Source organism: Aulonocara stuartgranti, assembly GCF_965226115.1.
Source record: "Aulonocara stuartgranti genome assembly, chromosome: 5".
Classification (NCBI taxonomy): domain Eukaryota; kingdom Metazoa; phylum Chordata; class Actinopteri; order Cichliformes; family Cichlidae; genus Aulonocara; species Aulonocara stuartgranti.
In genome coordinates this window covers 10,836,427-10,855,638 of record NC_138943.1, presented here as the reverse complement: position 1 = coordinate 10,855,638, position 19,212 = coordinate 10,836,427, and the positions used below count along the sequence as shown (strand labels likewise).

Below are 19,212 nucleotides of genomic sequence, written 5' to 3'. Positions count from 1 at the left end.
CTTACTGAGATAAAAGCAGTAAGTGGTAAACTGCATCAAGCTGCTTTACGGTGAAATTAACAGCTGGAGGGTGTAAAAAAATCTTTGAAGTCAAGCTGACCGCCGCTTAGGAGAAAAAATATATACAGAAAGCACAGTATCTACATTTAACGAGTGCGTGGAGCTGTGCCGCAAAGCCTGATTGGCTCTGCAAACTTTCCATGTGGAGCCTCTAAACTCTGTCAGCAGCCATCTCAGATCAGACACCAAATGAAGCCTGTAGAGTCTTTATCATATGTATACTGTACAACATAGTGCAGTCAACCAGAACTCTCGATAAAAGTTTACCGTAGCTGTATCTCCGACTGCAGCTTCATGTCGGCACCTCTGTGACACACACTGTGTGTCTGTGTGTGTGTGTGGAATTGAACTGAAGATTAAACACACACACTCAACTGCAGATGTTGTCCTGTCAATTTCACACTCTGCTGCAGAGCTTCGGCACAGAACCACTTTATTAAAAAACAGAAATTAAAGACTGCTACAGCGGCACAAACCTTCCTGAGTACTTTCATTAGTCAGTAAATTAATCAGTCATGTCAGCAAGCGTGTCTCCATCCACCTGTTTCCATCTGGACTTTCAATTCCTGTGTAACCTGAGGGAAACCACAAGAAATTAAAAAGTCACGCTTTTTGAAAAAGTTACTGATTAAATAATAACAAAGCCAGATTTAGTGAGCAAATCTTTAGGAATACTTCTAAGAACCGCAAGGTTGACCCAAATACAGAATCACGGAGACAGACACGCAGAAAGGGTAAAGAGAAAGTTAGTTAGAAAACCTGCAGCACAATTAGGCTGGTTAGTCCAAAAAAAGCACTGAATCTAAAACATGGGGTGAATCTAAGGAAGACTGAGGAACAAGAGGAAGTTGAAAATGCAATAGCCTGGCAAAGACTGATTGAAATTCCGACTAAATTCAGACAGCAAGGAAGAGAGAGGGGTTAAAAAGAAAGCAATAAGACACAATCAAACCAATAACATGGGTCAGGGAAAAAAAAGTCACAAAATAAACCACAAAGTAAACAAAAAGAGCGACCGAGAGCAAAAAAAGCACGGACAAAGAAAAAACAAGAGTCAACACTCCTCTAATCAAAGGAAGAGATAAACCGGATTTTAAAACATGAATGCTATCATCTTTTTCTTCCATCAGAATTGGAGAGTAAGTGTCATTAGTGAATTATTATGTCAGTAAACTAACTTCATGCTACATTGCATTTGGATTGAAATCTAGCTGGTGTTCTTAGTAGTCGCTGTTTTCGTACGCTGGAACTTGTCTGTGTTATCCTCCTCCTACAGGACAGCTCACTGAGCTTTAGCATGTCCACGGGCAGTTCCATTCAGTCTCTGTGGGCTTCATTAGCCTCCATGCTAACGCCCACTTACAGTAACAGCAGTCATCGCTCCGCTCCCACGCGCACACACATGGAGTCAGCGGGGTCAGGTGTTTTCCTCTTACCAGTGGGCTTGCTTGTACTTACTGAGGCCAGAGGGTAACCAGGTCTGAATAATAATAGCGAATTTTTTCTGGTTTGTCGTCTTGAGTTTCTCAGTTTGACCTCTGCAGAAACACTGACTCTCTGCTTCTTCACTCAATTCTGTAACTGACAGAAAATAAGACTTCATTTTAAACCAGACCTCTTCCAAATAAAACACCAAAACAAATAAGTGTAGCTTCTTAATCCAGAGCTCTGGTGCTTCTCCATCATTTGTCCTTTTTATTATTGTGTTATACATTATACCTTGATTAAAACAGCAGGTGATGGCCAAAGTGTTCAACAGCTGTTCAGAAAAAAAACTGGAAAGTAGACTATTAAATATCCAAAATACACTATCTATCACACAAACAGACTAAAACTGTAAGAATACAAATGAATTATTTAGTAAGTCGGTGGTTTCATATAGAAACTGTAGGCAAATCTGGTAATATCAAATTTAATAAATGATACTTCATTTAAAACGTGCCTGTTTTGCATGAAGCTAAAACAAAACCCTAACCATCGATGTGTTACCGGTGAGCTGGTAAATGTCTAGAGGTTAAAATGCTCATTCATCACATAATCTGATTGAAAGCTTCAGAGCGGGTACAAATGAACAGGCGAGGGCAAGTGTGATTTCAGGTGGAGCGGAAAACCCTGATCCACGTGTGCGGTTTACGATAATCTTCACCCGGTCCACGTAAATCGGTGTCGTGAAAGGCGGATGTTTCTCCTCCACTTCTCTCTGTCTGCCATCGGATCTCCTGTACAGAACTGAGGACGCTCTCCTTTTTCTCTTCGGGGCTGTGTATCTGTAATATCAGTGTTGTCCTCTCGGGATGGGAGGATGGGAGGAAGCGATGATGGAGAGGGAGGCGACGAAAGGCTGCAAGCTAATTAGGTTCTTATCTCTCCACGCTCCTCTTCCTGTCCTCTTCCTCTCTAATCCTGGTGGGCAGTGTTGTGCCGCTCAACGCCTCAACAGTCAGACACAGTGGGGGAATAATTGCTACATGCAGCACCTCGCTGCAGAAACTTTATCAGTCATTCCAAATGACACATTTCTCTTTCTCCTGTCTCAGCTCTCTCTCTCTCAGAGTGCCGTAAGCCTGATTCAAAAGCTCTTTATTCACTGTTCCATTTCTTTCTTCATCCCTTCGTTCTGTCAGAGGATTTTCACATTTTGACACTAAATGACAGCTCTCAAACTTCTCCTTGCTGTTACAACTTCTCCTCTGTCCTGATCTCTTTCTCATCTTTGTTTCTCCTTCATATTCTAGTGTCTCTACCTGCTAAAAGTGTCAGTAGCTCAGTTTTTCTGTATTGCAGCAGCACAGATAAGGACTGCAGAGGTTATCCCATTGGAAGATTTGATATTTTATTTTGCTTTTTCTTTAACAAATGTACTAAATATGCAAGAAATACCTCAATGGAAAAATCAGAAAGTTTCTTACTGCCATAATGTCCATTTGCTTTCTTTCAGTAAAACTAACTGTTGAATTTAAATGCTGGATACAGTCTGTTCAGTGTGGGGACAGTAGATACCCAGCTTCTGACAGAGAAGCGTTCCATGATTCACAATTCAAAATCATCCATTATTTGAAACTTTGCAAAGTTTAAAATGACCTTTCAGCATCAGTGTATACATACATGACAGAAAATAAGGAAAGGATCCACTTAATAAAATCTGTCTATTTCATCGGCACTGATCTTGATGAATGAAATTAAATATTAGTTGGTTTTGATCAGATGATTTTTTTTACAGTTTTGATATTTGTGGTTGGATGATTAATTCAAGTCAGTATGAGAGGGAAAGGCTCAGAATCTGTGCCAACTTTCATTGAAAACATAGCGTCACCCTTTTGTCAGGACAATTTAAAATCTTACCACTGAATGTGTGACATATTCAGACTGATACAGTCCCAGTCACGCTGTTAGCAGCAAAGCATGACATAGATGAGTCTCATCGTAGATTGATGCACAACATTTTATCAGCTAATGCCATTGCACTGTTTCCTGCCAGCTAACACTAAATGTAAACTACCCTGAAATTGAGTAATTTAATCAGATGTGCTTGTCTTCATCGCTGTACTTGCACTACCTCTTCTTTACGTCCGAATGAATTAAAAGGTCAGACTGCACTGTCTCTAACCTCTGCAGAAGTCTGTTCCTCTGTGCTGTCTTCTTGCTCTCTCTGCTCTCTAACAGTGTGTTGTGACTGTCCTTCCTTCAGATGGATGTGGTCTATACCTTCCAGACGAGCCAGGCGGCGGTGCCCGGTGCCCTGCGCCGCCAGCCGTCCGTCGTCAGCCAGCACAATGACGCCACTGCTGCCAAAACTCTCTCTAGCCCCACCCACATAGGGCTTAGCTCCTCCTCCTCTCTCACCAACTCGGGTGGGGCTCTGCCCCCCGCTGCTGCTGCTTCCTCCTCCACTGCAGGCAGTGAGTCGGTGACTGGAGGCCAGCTAACAGCACGCTCCACCAGGCTGGACTCTGTCTTTTTTTTCCTCTGTTTGAACGTTGCATGACTTACCGACACTGAAGCCACTGCACTGCTGCTGTCGTAACTGGGTGTCTGCACGCCCTGAACTGATCTGGAATTTTTCATGTGAAGAGTGTGTCTAGGTTATTTATTAACTGCTCACTAAATAGAAACTTTTCTTTCTTTTCTACTTTCCTTCCTTCACAAGGAGCATAGCTTAGAAAGCTCTTCTAATCATACTCGTGGCTAAGTTGTATTGTCTACCGCAGCTTTACAATAAAAGCCCCCCAAAGGTTTGGTGGAGAGCTTTAAATGTAAACCAGCAGCGAGGTGAAAAAGCTCCGTTTGCAATCACTGCAATTAAAACCGCAAATAAAGCTGTGATGCTGCTGCTGAAATCTATAAGTAAACAAGTTTGAAGATGTGAGTATAGTAAGAGCTGAACATCACAAGATATTAAAAAGCATATTTGGAGAAAAAGTGAACATCTTTAAAACTTGCTAATTTGCTTCATGTTACCCTGCTTCATTCGAACAGTGGTGCGAGTGAGAAACAAAGGTTTAAGATTCTTTTAGATGATTTGTTGCAGCATTCAGATGTTTCTTTCATTCAGTTCAGCATTTCTAGAACATTCAAACATTTTCAGCTCTATTGTACAGAAAAAATTACACTGAATGTGTTTTATTAAATCCTTCTAAAGTGTTCAGTATGTACATTACGGCTTTGAATAGACACCAGTGTGAACTGCAGTTTGACTGTAAAAGCCAGAGAAAAAAGTACTGAGAGAGCCTGCAGACAACCTGATCTGTTTCCATCTCTCTGCTTCCATGTGCTGTCCACTTCACCTTCCTGTGCTTTTATATTCATCTTTTTTTCTTGTTATTACTTCCATCACTTCCATCTTGCATGAAGAATTAAACTCACCATGCATCTATTAACCCATGATGAGACTTGGTGCCTGACAAGTCACTAAAGGCACGTGTGACCTACTAGAAGAGAAAGAGACGATGAATCGCTCTCATTTCCCCGTCCCATTTTCTTTGTTGATTTTTTTCCCCCCTCTATTTCTCTGAGGCAACATCCTGGTCATCGAGATAATTTTATGGGTTAATCCTGTGTAGGGTTAAATCTGTCAGGCTGAGCAAGTCTCCCTCGTGGTTTAACAGCCAAGAGCTTTTTAACTTGTGAGCTTTGTGTATGCACGAGTGTTTGTGGTTGTTGCATGCATGCTCTAAGCTGCAGAGCTCAGCCTGCAGCTCTCTTGTGGTTCAGTAATAGAGAGCTTTGAACTGCAGGGTTATTAATTATAATGAAGAGTGTCTACTGGTGCGTATAAATCAGTGTGATCAGCTGCAGCCTCTGCGGATTCATCACACAGAAAACGACTTTAGGCCGAGAGAGGAGAGCAGGCCGAGGACAAAACGATTCTCACTCGGAACGTGATTAGAAATGCTTAATAGTGAGATTGTGTTTGTTATGTGTGTGGTGTTTACTGGGGTCGGGGATCGGCTGAAATATTTCGGTATTCTCTCTGACGCCATCATAGCCGAGTTGGTAAAACGTGCCCTCCAACCAGCAGTGACCCCAGAAAGTCAGTTTGCTGCAGGACAGTTAGTTTATGGTATTTATATCTTATTTGCATAGACGAGATCATGCATTGAGGTTAAATTTTAGCCAGATTCAGATTAGACCTCCCAGTCACAAGCCTCCAGATTTCACTTTCCCAGGTAAGCGCTGAGAACTACAGATGGTGCAGCTTCCAACAATCAGGCCAAGAACTGGAGTGGCTACAAACCACAGTCGGAGCCCGTTTTTTGACTCAAAGTAACCCTTTCATCCACTGGGGAAATCTTTTAACACGCAGGAACCGACTCGGGAGGATAAAATTTAATATTAATTGTTGGTTTTAGTGGCAAAAATGGTTTTATTACACTTTCCTGGAATGCGGACACTGCTTTCACAGTTTAAAATTTAAAAATCATCCAATGAATCTCTCAGAAGAAAATGTTTGGGGGTTTTTAGGCCACTGTTGCTGTCACTGTTACATTGTGGGACATTCCTGCTAATTAAACCTTCTTTGTAGACAAAGAAGACAAATCCGATCCAGGCTTTTCCGTTTTGGGACTATAATCATGCGAGGCGATGCTGTATTGCCTGAACCTGAACCCCCCCCCCCCCCCCCCCCCCGTCACTCATTGTCCTTACTGGACATATTTATTAATTAGTTATTGATTGGAAACATATTTTTGGTTTGTGATTTCAGGCTGCCCAGTGCAGGGAAGCGCTGTGATTGGTTCATGGCTTTAAAAATAATACAAATTTACTGAAACTGAAATTTTAATCAGCTATTTAAGCACCATACAAATAAAGACACTTCTGTGTTCGTGATTATGCCTTTTTTTTCCCCCCTACAGTATAATTTTTATTTAACAAACTTGTCATCTAAAACTGGGCAGCAGAATAAGAGTTTTGTCTAAACAAATAGCTCCACAGATGCATTTCATACTGTGCTTAAATTTTTTAAGGTTCAGTTTAGGAATTCATTCTCAGAGACTGATCTCTTACAAATGTAACGAAAGACTTGCATGTGTTTTTTGAGTCATTTTGGGTGATCTCTCATCAGGTATGAGATCACGAAGGCTGGGTGAATCAAAACCATTCACACCCTTTACTGTATTATGTAGTATGAGTGCGTTTGTCCTGGTGTTAGCCCCTGCTTTCCAGTGAGAGAAAATCTGAAAACAAATATGTTTGTAGTCTGTATTACGTTTCAGGTAATCCTATTACTCTTTCAGTGTGACACAATGTGACGATTCCCCAATGTACAAAAAGAATTATTAGTAAATATTTTTCCAGTTTGGTAGAAAAGAAAGGGGGGGGGAACAGAGCCCAGCCCCAATCTATCCACTCTGGAAAGAACTACAACACCCACTGTGTGTCAGGCCTCATCACCCAGCGCCAGCATCCGTCCTCATTAATACTGCAGTGGCTGAATGGGAGCGCATACAGCTTCGACATCTGGAGCTAGACGAGTGGGGGAGCGGGTTGATAACATGCAGCGTCTTCTGTCAGGAAGTTTTGATGACTGAGTGCCAGCTCAGGGATAAATGAACACATCAGATAAATTTAGTTAACATTGCTAATTGTGAGATCTGCGCTGGTTTAAATGGGGTTTTCGAATGTTAGTGAAGTGACGGTTACAGTGGCGGTTTTGTTAAGGTTAAGTCGGCTGTGATGGCTAAAAGTTAACTAGGCATAAGTTCGTGTGTAGAAAGATAAAACATGTGATGATGCATTCTTTTGTCGATGTGCTCATACATTAAGAACCCAGTTTAACTGTAACTAAGGTGTCCACAGACTTTTGGACACATCGTATCAATATTTAACTGTCAGATATTAAAAAGCAGAATTATAGATGTAGAGAAAGCATCAATCGAACTCTCTCTGCAGACGTGTGTGCTTGTGTGCAGGTGTGCGTACTGTGGTGATTGTGATTCAGTGCTTCTCCACATGTGACTCCCTGATGATGCTTTTGTTTTTGTTGTGTGTTTTTTTTTGATGCACTTCCTGCTATGAGCTGCCTCCAGCATTGACCTTTTTTGCGTTGATGTTTTGTGGATATTTTCAGCTTTCCAACCGTGTTCTCATTCAGCTGTTCCACTCGTTGTGTTTTTTTTCTTTTCTCATTTCCGTGCCCAGATTCAGACGCACGACCGCCACGTGTCCCATCAGCCCCTGCTGCCAGTTTTGTTTTTGTTTGTGTAGAAATGGCTGCCCACCTACGAGACCTCCTCTGACGTTTGTTTCCTCTCTTTGTTTCAGATTAAGGTGGTGAATGCGTTCCGTAGCTCCCTGTACGCGGGGCTGGAGAGCCCAGAGTCCCGTAGCTCCATCCACAACTTCATGGCCCATCCTGAGTTCGTGCCCTTGTCCGAGGAGGAGGAGGCTCGCATCCCCACCATTAAGGAGACTGGAGACGAAATCGACCCCCTCCCCAGCTCCTCATCATTGATCCGGGGAGGAGAAGACTTGCCCACCACCTTCCCCCTCAACCTCGATTAATCCATCTGAGTTCCTCCTCTCTCCTCTTCATCAGCATCATCTGTCACCCCACCAACCGAACTGTCACACCGAGGAAGGGAGTCATGACTCATTCTGCACACACACATGCTTCACATCGTCTCCACCCCCCCCTCAGTCATTCCTGCCACGTTGTGTTTTTCATACTGACTGTGGCGTCGTTCTGCCTGTAAGTCTGATAGAGTCTCCACAGTGGAAGGCCTCTTCTAGTCCATTCATGTTTTGTTTTTTTTCTTCCTTTTTTTGTTTTTTTTAACTTGACATTCTTTTTGAAAAGCTTTTAAACTTTATTGGATTCGATCCTTGCAGGACTCGCAGCAGCAGCATGTTGTGTTCTGTACTCGCTTCATTCCTGCGTTCTCAAACGGCACCGAACTTTTCAAAGAGTGCAGTGAATCAGATGTACATACGCTTCCGCTCTTCTACACAGCTATAAGCCGGGTTTGTTGATCAGAAGATTTTTAGGCAAATGCAAAAATGTAACCTTATTATTATTATTGTTGTTTTTTGTTTTGTTTTGTTTGTTTTTTTAGACCTTGATCTTGATTTCTTTTTGAAACCTTCTAACGAATGTCAATCGATGGTTGATTCAGACTCCTGAGAATGTCTTGTGAGTGTGACACTACAGCTTTCAAGGTTAAAATAATGCTTTTCCCTTTATCGTGTCTGTATGTGTTGCTTTTTTTTTTTTTTTTTAGCTGCTGTGTTGCATGTGGAAGAACAGAATGTTTACTACCCAAAAATACTGAAGACGGCAGCGTCTGGAGGGGGCTCGCTTTCTGCTCAGTGGGGGTTCTGACCTCATCTCATCCAGTCAGGGTTCTGGTTCTCTCTGCCCCTCCCCCAGTTTGTCCCCTGTGAGGATAGGAAACGGGAGTGTGGTTCATGTTTTCCGTCTCTAGTAGGATGCATGTTTTTGTTTAATTCGTGTTGAGTCGCATGATAACGTACAGTAGGAATGAATATTCGGGATTCTGTTTCAACTTTGTGCGTCTGCAGCAGCGTCTGTTCAGAGCTCCATGAGCTTCCTGTCTGTAGGACTGAACCTCCTGTTACCACGGCAGCCTCATCGATATTCTGGCAGAGGAAACCATCAGGGTGTTTAACACAATCGATACCCCGGCGTCCGCGTGTGTTTCAGAGTAGGCGAGTGCAATAAAAGTTTCGGTATCGGGGTAATGCGAAGTCACAAAGCCCTGAAATCCAATGTCTGTCTCGGTGTTGTCACAACACAGGTATCGCTGGTAAGATGAGGTCGCCACACACACGGAAAGCCCCGAGGGCCAACGACAACAAACAAAAGCTGCAGCCTGTTTTTTCCACTGCTCGACCCCCACCGTGTCGCTCGCTCGCCACGTGGCTGCGACCGGCCCACTCCAATCTCATGTCGGCAGCTGTGCACAGAGATGCTTTCAGCTAGGAGAGGTTGAATACAATCAAAATAGTAATACATGGATAGAGACAGACTAAAACACATGCATTCTCATCTCTGGTCTTGTAATACTCGCACCTGGACACCGAGGTTAAGTCGGTGCTCTTCCTCTGAGAGGAATCACGGTTGTCCTCTCGATACACCGGGCACAGGGACGTGACCCTTTGCTGACCAAATTTATGTCACTCCCAAGCAGATGTTTGCATACCGATAGGTGTGAAAACTGTAACTCTCGTTTGTGTCTCCTCACTCTACACTCCGACAGGCTCGTATTAGACAAAACCCGCCCACCATCAGCAAGTTACAATTGATCACAACTAACTTCTTAGGGTATTTGCTTAAAGAGTAAACATTTCCTTCAGAGGATGAAGGAGTATTAACCTTTTAGTTTGTTCAAGGAAAAGTTTAGGTAAAGCATTTCAAATCTTATTTAGTCTTCTACCCATTTCTTAAAGATCGTCTCTGTCAGAGGTCAGATTGTACTCTTAGTGCTTCATGTCTGGACCCATGAATGTCAATCAATCAATCAATCAATCAATCAATCAAGGCTTAATTCGCCACGTGCAGGTTGCCCTGCAGTGAAATGGGACCCCCCCCCCCGACCTTACACACACAACACAGACATCACATGGGGATACAGGTCGATACAGAATGTAGGCTTGCCACAAAGTTTAGTTTTGCTATCAGTGAATCTGAAGCATTTTAAGCCTACGGGCAGCTCACATCTGTTGGTGTCACTCACATTTTTGCACTCTGACTGTGGCGCTGGTAAAAGAAGTGAGTTTAAACGCGTGTTAAACAGAAAACGACTGCACCGCTGACAAGTCTGTTTTTGGGGCAAAGACAGGAAGTAAATGGAGCTTTAAACAGCGTCTGGACCGTCTGCCTGTGTTTAAGACAAATCTTAGCTCCTTTCTCAGACTTTATAACTTTATAACATAAACTTAAATCAGCTGTCAGTGACATCACACAGCCAGGAGCGGAGAAGATGTTTGATCTTCACCATCAACATCATTGCTCTCTTCTCTGCTGTGTCTGATTGGCAGGCATCAGTGTGGCGGCCATGCTGAGGTTTACGGGAGACTGATGATGTCACCAGTCAGCCCATAGATTAAAATCCACTGTGTTCCTGCTGCCGCTTAGTACTTCCTGCTTGTCTGCAGATTACTGTCTTAAAAGAAGAAAGACTCATCCTCCAATCAGAAGCAGCGGTGCGTCTAATCCCCTCTTAGTCTGACTAGCAGCCATCAACCTATCTCTGAACTAGGACACGTTATTGAAGTAATGTGCTACTACTGCCATATTTCCAACTTTTGTCATGACTAGGTTTCCCCACTGATGAGCTTTTTCTATGTAACTCAGAGCCATATTTTATAGGTTGTCTGTATTGATTTTTTTTTTTTTAAATCTCATTGTTATCGAGGTTTGCTTTGGACTTTCTCACCCCTCACCCTTTCTAACCCCGTCCCAGCACACACCCTCTCTCCTCCCCTGGCCCTTTTACTTCAAACACGACCAAAAAAGAAACAAAAGAAGAAAAAAAACAAGGAGAAAAATCTTCAGTCGTCACTGCCGAACCAAGTTAAAAGGACCTCTACAATGTTTACATGAAAAGCGAGTCGGTGGCAGTTCGTCTGCGCTTCTCTCATCCGACCACTTCCCTTTCACTCCCTTGTTTTCCTGAATCTTAGAGTTACTATTTAACTAAATGGGGAATCTTTCTTGCATGGTTTTCATATAAAATTCAATGTTTTGCTCATTTTTTACAATTCTTCTGTATTTTTATATTAAGTACTTTTTAATATTTTGGAGATATATGAATATATATGTATAGGCTGAAGAGTTTGGTGACAGTACCGTACATGAATGAGATGAACCTACCGTGGACTCTGTCTTTTTACAGCTCTCTAAATATTTCTGCCACGTGTGTCGTCTTGGTCACCTGACGTTAGGGCTCAGAAACCTGCAGTGACTTGTTTACTTCCTGTCGCCCAATCAATTGGAATCTGAACAGTCTAGTCCCATCAGCCCCCTTTTACATGAGTATAATCACTTTACCTGAGATGTTGTGACACACTACACCTTAAGTGATTTTTCGCAGTTATCCAACTCCATTAGAGTTCAGAAAATGCATCAGCTAACTGTATCAAACATTAAATGGGAGTGTATAATTATTTATCCAACCTCTGGGTTTGTTTGTTTCTCTGCTTTGAAGCTACAGCGACTGATTTCTTTGAATGAGTGGATTGATGCTGTTTTCCAGCTTGCAGGTGTCGGAGCTGATGACTTTAAAGAGGATCAAAGCTGTGTCCCACGTCATGCTCCGCCTCCGTTTTGAAGGGGCCGTGGTCCGTGAAGGCACGCCCACCTTTGTCCAAATTGACTTCCCAACCCCTCTGCGAGAAAAACCTCCGAAAGTAAGCTCCATGTAGTTGTAGTCAGTACAGAGACAGACCAAATCACAAAGCAAGCTCTGACCTCCCAGACTCAAGGTCAAAGGCTTTAAGCTTAATTTGAAGTTCTGCATTGAATTGCCACAAACCCCAGAGCGGCCATCTTTGCTTTTACTAGCTGAGCTGCTCACGTTGGACTCTGAACAACAGTTACTTTTACTTTAAAGCAGGAAGAAGGGAACTGAGCTGTAAAAATGAGAAAATGCCATGTACACTGGCAGAATACCAGCCATTGCATTAGCATTGTGATCGCACTAGATACAATCACAGCCTATTACATTTGGTTCAACAGAGGCATTAACAGAGTGCTAATCAATGGGTTTTACAGTGTATGCACAGCAAACACAGGCGACAGAGAGAGAAAGAATCGTGGGACAAGTCTAACTTCTTTATTGAAAATCTTATTCTGGGGCAAAGTTGAAAAATGACTTTTTAAGCTGTTTTTTCAAAATAAATGCCCATGTAAGGGCTTGCAGGATAACGAGTTCTGTGAGTTGCTTCAAGAAAGACTTTGGTACCACCGAGTAGACCAATCCTGTGTCGTGCACATCAGGATGGAGTGTGGATTCAGTGCTGTACTCTAAGTCAAGCTTTAGGTAATCTTAGTGTTGCTGTAAGTCTTTGAGCCCTCGTCCAAAATTGTCACAAGGCGTGGTCTGGTTAGCTCTAAAATTTAGCGCTCTGCCCAAACCAGGTTAGACTGAATGTATTTGAGCCCACAGCGACTTGGCTTTGTGTTCAGGACTCGGTCACTGGTTAAACTGATAAAGGTGAGGCTTCACTTTGTAGAGTTAATATTTATTACAACATCCAGGTACAGCAGGAGCTTTATGAATTTACTTGAGGCATTAATGTGCATGGTTACATATTGGGGGTAAAGGGGGACTTGTCTGTAAGAACCCTAAGAAGTTTCAATCCGGCCCTGGACCACAGTTTGTTTGTTTTTGTGGTCATGAAATTCAGATCTTGGAGGAGGCGGAGCCTGTGGAGGGACACAGCTGCAGCTGTGGAGGTCATCACCGTTTTATATGCGACTAACAGCTTTCAGAAACTGTTTCCGGGAAGAGAGAAGGAACTTAAGAGCGCTGGTGACATCACTTCCTCTTCCCGACACGTGTCCGTTGGCTGTAAACGAGACACGCCCTCCAAATGATGACGTGTTTCCTCTTTGTTTTGTCTAACTGCTCAACACCTGCACTCCTCCTTAGAGTCAGTACAGTGTAAATATTGTCAAATAAGTGAATGAAGTGTACCTGCTGTCTGTGTCGGTGACAGGAAATGGGAGAGGGGGCAATCAGCCAATCATCACCCAGCAAAGCTTTAAGAATGTTCTGCCAAAGTCGTCTTTTTCTTCTGCACAACTTTGTCACCGCCTCCCCTCGCCTCGCTTCTCCTCCCTCCTGTCTGGATAAGAGTGCTCCCCCACCCCCACCCGTGCTCTCGCCATCGCCTCACTGTGGCCGCGGTGGTCATGTGTTGGACTGCTTGGACTGGTTGCCCCTCACGTCTCATGCCAGCTGCACAAGCAGAGCCATGCAATCAGAGACTCTGCGGCGGCCTGTTTGTGCTACTGGTTTCAGCCACGTCGCAAACAAAAAAACAGTCCACACGACACTCAGCAGACTGAAAATCCTCACCTGGATTTAGTTTTTCGAAAGTTCATTTCTGGACTAGATAAGATCTCATTTTGCCACAGATCTTCTTTTTTTTCTTCCCTCATTAGGACTTCTGTATGGAGAAGGAACTCGCGTCTTATCCGGTCACTGTTGCATTTTGACTGCGTTGCTTCTTCTTCTTCAGAGCACTGCCTTTTTTCACAACAGGAAATCTTTAAAGAACCTTCACAACCACATCAAACGTTAACAAAGAAAAAAAAGGGGGTTCAGTCGAACTGGAATATCACAGCTGGAAAAGTCATAACCATTTAACATATATATCTATATATTTATATAGTATATCTATGTATTTATATCTAATATATATTTGTATGTATATGTGTATTAGATATAAATACATAGATGTATAAGGTTTCTCAGTTGAACTTCATTGCAAAAAAGACTGAAAGTTTTTTTCTGTAATTACTATGATACACAGTAATAGGCGTTGGTGTTATTTTTGTATAAACATAATATCATCTATGTGGCATGCATGACATATATACAAAATTTGGTGGTTTAAAGCAATATGTCCAACCTGGTGCGATTGGTTTCCGTCGTGTTCTGTGTATCCTAAAATCACTCTGTACGGGAAAAAAAGATAAAAAAAAAAAAAAGATAAAAAAAAACCAAACAGAAAAAAGAGAAACTGCATTTGGATAAAACTAACTGTTCAGTATATGTGTTCAATGTTCTGTGTTCTGCATGTTTTAGTATGGAATGAAACATCCCAAATGTTGACTTGTTTTCTAAATGAATCTCAGTTACGCGGCCCCCAACACATGCAGCATTACACACACACACGGGTATGTGCACTGTGAGGTGAAACACTGAGGAAATTAAAACTGTGCGACTTCTGGTGGATGGATTGATGAAAGATGAAGGTTCTTCTTTTTTTTCATCATCTCATTTAACACATAAGTCCACTCATCACGTCTCTCCTCTCCTTATTCTCTTTCATATCACACAAACACTCACTTTTACAGACCCTACTGAACTCATCACCCTCTTGTGTGCAGTAAGAGGAGGAGGAGGGAGGAAGGTGATGGCAATTAAACAGGCCTGAAACATTCAGCATGATGTGGTTCAGGTGGGCGTCCATTCATCCCACCGATCACATTCATCGATCCATTATCCTCCTGAATCTCTCTACAGGCTACGCTGGACAGAAAAAGGAGGATAATGGAGTCATCATGTGATATGATTTAGGGATTTGAACTGTTTTTTTTAGCTGTGAAATGTGGGCTCTGCCTTGTTTCCCCATTTTCATTTACCCTCCATGTAATACAAAGAAAAACAGCCACGTTCCCTATTTTAGTGTTAAAATCTCAAGCGGCACCTAATTGTGTCGAGCAGCGTGCAAAATGCCATAACGTTTCCTGTTTGAAGACACAAAATAAATCCTTTAGTCCTTCAGTTTCCACAAAAGAGAACGTTTTACTTCAAGCCTACATTAATAAACAGCTGCAGCTTAGATACAAACAATTATGGACTCAATGTTTATTTATTTTGTTTTTATCAGGCTGTAGAATTTAGCATCACAGTGGAAAGGACTGGGTTAAAGTGCATGAAGCATGAAATCTGACAGCAGGGTCGCTGACAGGATTAAAGCAACACTGAGGTCATGAACACAATTCAGCCCCCAGCGCAAGCAAAGATAAAATGTTTGTCTCTAATTATTTTGATCCTTATTAAGTCTGCAACTCTGTTATCAGCGTTCTGTTTCTCACATGACATTAATGCCTAAAAGTAGTGAAATGTACAAGTTCCAAACTGCATTTCTTCCTTTCTTGTAAAACACTGTTTATGTGTCCAAGTTGTAATACTTTTCAGCTTTAGTTGAATTAATATGAATCAAAACAATGTTAAAAAGTGCTTTACAAAAAACACGTGATGCGACGAGATTAAACAAAGATAAAAATCCCAAAATTCAACCGTGCTCTATCATCACAGCTGACCAGTGTTGGTTATCTGGTCGGCTGCTTTGGTCCAGACTAGAATATCGGAGTAACCGTTGGACGCTCTGTCAGAACTGAAATCTCTGCACAAACATTCGTGATTCTCGGACAGGGAATCTTCTCCCTCTGGGATAAAGGAACACCGTGATAGATGAGGGAGCCTGGCTGGCTTCGTGGCGTCCACAGATCTGGTCGGCCACAGTGGCGATCAGACTCCCTAAAAGAAAAATCCTTCACACTGACTTTCCCTTCAGTGCTAACACGAGGGTGACATTTTAGTGAAATATCTGGACACTTTATTGGACGGACAGACATGGAGTTTAGCACAAAACATTTGGTGTCCCCCTTTGAATGAGGTGTAACAGCTTTGGTGGTCCTTTAGCTTTCCATCAGCTGAAACGCAGAGGTCGTGACCTCTGTGTCTTCGGTCCTGTCTGCTAGACTCTGAGCCGCAGCGGTGGTTTGTTGTTTGAGCCAAAATAAAATGTCCTGTGCTTCCCTGAGTGAGTGTGTTCGTGTGGATGTATTGGCTCGACAAAGGTGTGTTTCCTCAGTGCGTGTGTGTGTGTCACCTTCCCTGTTGTTCACTCCCATCCTGTCCGTTCCTGTCAGACACCCTCCTCCTGTTTGCTTCAATCTATGCAACAGAATCCTTCAGTTCGCCTCCAGTGGTTCATCCGGTTTCTCTCCCTCGCGCTCTCACTCTGTCCGCTCGTCTCCGTCTTTATCTGCTTTTTGTGTTCCAGTTCTTTGTACAGACAGAACCACGACACCACCTGTACACTGATATATGTCTGTGTGTGTGTGTGTGTGTGTGTGTGTGTGTGCACGCGTGTGTGTGTGTGTGTGTTTGTGTACAGCAGCTGTGTGCACACAGATGCACATACACGCGCGCACACGTTTTCTTTACTCTTTTGTAAAATATGAACATGTGGAATGCCTTGGTCTTAGTGTCATGTCGTTTGAACTTAAGCTGAACAAAAGATGATAGTCAAGCAACTGAGTACAAGTTGTTACATAAAGATATATATATATATCTAATATATAAATATATATATATATATAAATATATACAAATCTATACACATAAAATAAAGCCATTGAAATTTGAAATAAAGCTGTGTCAGCTTGTGATTTTATTTTATTTTATTTTTTGTCAGATTTTGAATGTCAGGTTTTTTTAAAAATAAAACTAGACCTGAACCTGCTGGGGGGGATGAAAACCAGACTGTTTTGTAAGAGCTCTTATTTACAGATGTCCCCTTAATGCATCACACGAAGGCGATCATAAAAAGCACCGCAGGGGTCATAAAACCTGAGTGAGTTTGCATCTTTCCACATCTGGTTGCCTTTTCTTAACCTCAGTGGCTTTTAGATAAACTACTACTCACTACTGTATACAGTGTGTGTCATTTCACATCGCTGCCTGCATGAAAGTATCTACAAATTAGAGGTTTACATGAGGTCATCGTTGAAGCAAAAGCATTTGTGCATTTATCTCTGAGTGCGCATGTGTGTATTTCAGTGTGTGCGCAGATTTATGTGCTTTTGCAACCATAACAGTCTCAAAGGTTTAGTCCATCAGAGTTGCCTTTGTAAAAGCTGGAACTGTTTGGCTGGCCTGCCCCTTCAAAGGCCTATTTGAAGGCAACACTTGGTTTTAGAGATAACGGTTGGGCTAGGTTGGAGTAATGGTGCATTCACAGACTCAGGGGTATTTAATAATCCTGGGAGAAGATAGAAAAAGGAATCTCAATATATAAAACAAAAATGAATAAAAGCAGTCAAAGTGATGTGTTAAATTAGAATTAAATATTAGAAATACTACATGGATAGTACAGAAAAGTAAAATTAGTCCAGGTATCACAAGAAGGAGTTATAAAGTTTGATGGCCGCAGGCAGGAATGACTTCCTGTGGCTTTGAATTCATCTTTTGCTGAACAAAGTCTACGGAAATCAACCTGACTTCACTGTTTAAACCTTGGAGAAAAATTTGGGTCACAAAACTCTTTTAGCAGAGACTCTCCCAAAGACTGGATTCACCTGATGCCACAGACAGTGACTGACTCTTTATGTCCAAAATAATCCAAGGTCCACAGAGAAGCGTTGTTGCCAAGATTAAGCAGTATTAATTTTTGCAATAAATGCAAACATTACCAAACTAAACTAAAAATAAGGATTTCAAAGACTAACTAAGGATTGTGTGAAATAAGGAGCAGTGTCTGTAGAGGTCTTGATCTTGTGAGGTCAAAGACTGTCTTCCTGCTCCAGCAACTAGTGATGAGATTTACAGCTCTTTTTAGAGAACCGGCTCTTTCGGCTCGACTCACTAAAAAGAGTCGGCTCCCAACCGGCTCTTCGGGTTGTTTTGTTGCTTTAATTAATTTATTATTAACAATAATATAAAATTATGCACAAAAGGAATTACTAATGTAAAAAAAAGTGGTTTTATTTATATATGTTTATTAGGGGTGCAACGATACACAAAATTAACGGTTCGGTTCGATACTTTGGTGTCACGGTTCGATATTTTCTCGATACAAAAAAAATGTTCATGCCTTTTTAATTTGTCATTTATTAAATTTTCACGGCTCATTCTGGACCACATCTCTGTGCGTTCATTTGTTTGAAGCCAGCTCACCTCCTGCAACCACTTTTCCGAGAATACGCGCTTCTTTTGTGGTTCGGACTCCTGACATTTCTTTGGAGGTGGAGGAACATCACAGTAATTGCTTAAAGGAGCTTCCTCGACATCTTTAAGAGTTCTAAACAAATGTCTGTCCTCCTCCTGAAAATCTTATGTACGCAAACACGCGTTGCAACTTCTTATCTTGTGCGCATTTTTTATTTTGACAGCGAATGCGCACCTGCAGACTGTAGCATCCCCGGTTGAAAAGATGGTCTCTCAAACTGATGGTTCACAATCCTTTTATTAAACAGCCGTGTATGTGAACACACCGTAAGAGCTACAACATACAGAATAAAAGACTATTAGTAAATCAAACAGTGTGTTACCTTTAACCTTTTGACTTATTCATTAATCACAAATTAATTCTCCTTACCTTACATAACAAATAACACTAAAACTTGTAAATTATTGCATATAACAGGGAAATCGTTGCATCGCTGCCTAAACATGACGAGGTACGTTAGCGCCCTCTAGTGGGTGGAAACTTAGCCTTTATGCTTAGTAGCGGTCAGCAGCTATATGCTCCTTAAAACAACAAAATACATATCTACAGGACAAACTTTGTTACAAACCTTGTTCCCTCATCAACCAGGTGCTAAGAAACTGCTTTTGACTCAGTGTTGCACCTTAATAGCCGTTCTTTTTCCCATTCCCGTCCATTAACCATAGAGCACACCTTCTCTCTGTGCATTAAAACTCGCGCTTCTGCCATATGGTTTACGCCACTTGATTTACGGCACCTTGTCGCTCTGTGACTTTCAAAATAAAAGCATTCACTCCAACAATATAATAGCCACTCATAAGTTTACAAAACACTTTACCAAATATTAATGAGGTCATTTACACAGACCACTTATGTGCAGCCCTGGTTATTTAGCTCGTCATATCGCAGCCACAGAAATTCTTTTGTCCATGAAACCATAAAGCTGCACTTTCTTTTTGCCTC

The 19,212-nt window shown here is 42.0% G+C and overlaps 1 protein-coding gene across 4 annotated transcripts in view; it reads left to right on the top strand.

Moving 5' to 3' along the window:
- LOC309707248 (plasma membrane calcium-transporting ATPase 1-like) overlaps nt 1-11,694 on the top strand; it is a 133,484-nt gene extending 121,790 nt beyond the window's left edge. For 3 of the 4 annotated variants that reach the window (XM_082534456.1, XM_082534455.1, XM_082534457.1), the window contains one exon: nt 7,822-11,694. In XM_082534456.1, coding sequence (XP_082390582.1) covers nt 7,822-8,061 — 240 coding nt within the window. In that variant the 3' untranslated portion in view covers nt 8,062-11,694. Of the gene's footprint in view, nt 1-3,748; nt 3,839-7,821 lie in introns of all 4 variants that reach the window. The other variant, XM_082534458.1, reaches the window with a different exon arrangement.
- Nucleotides 11,695-19,212: the final 7,518 nt, after the last annotated feature.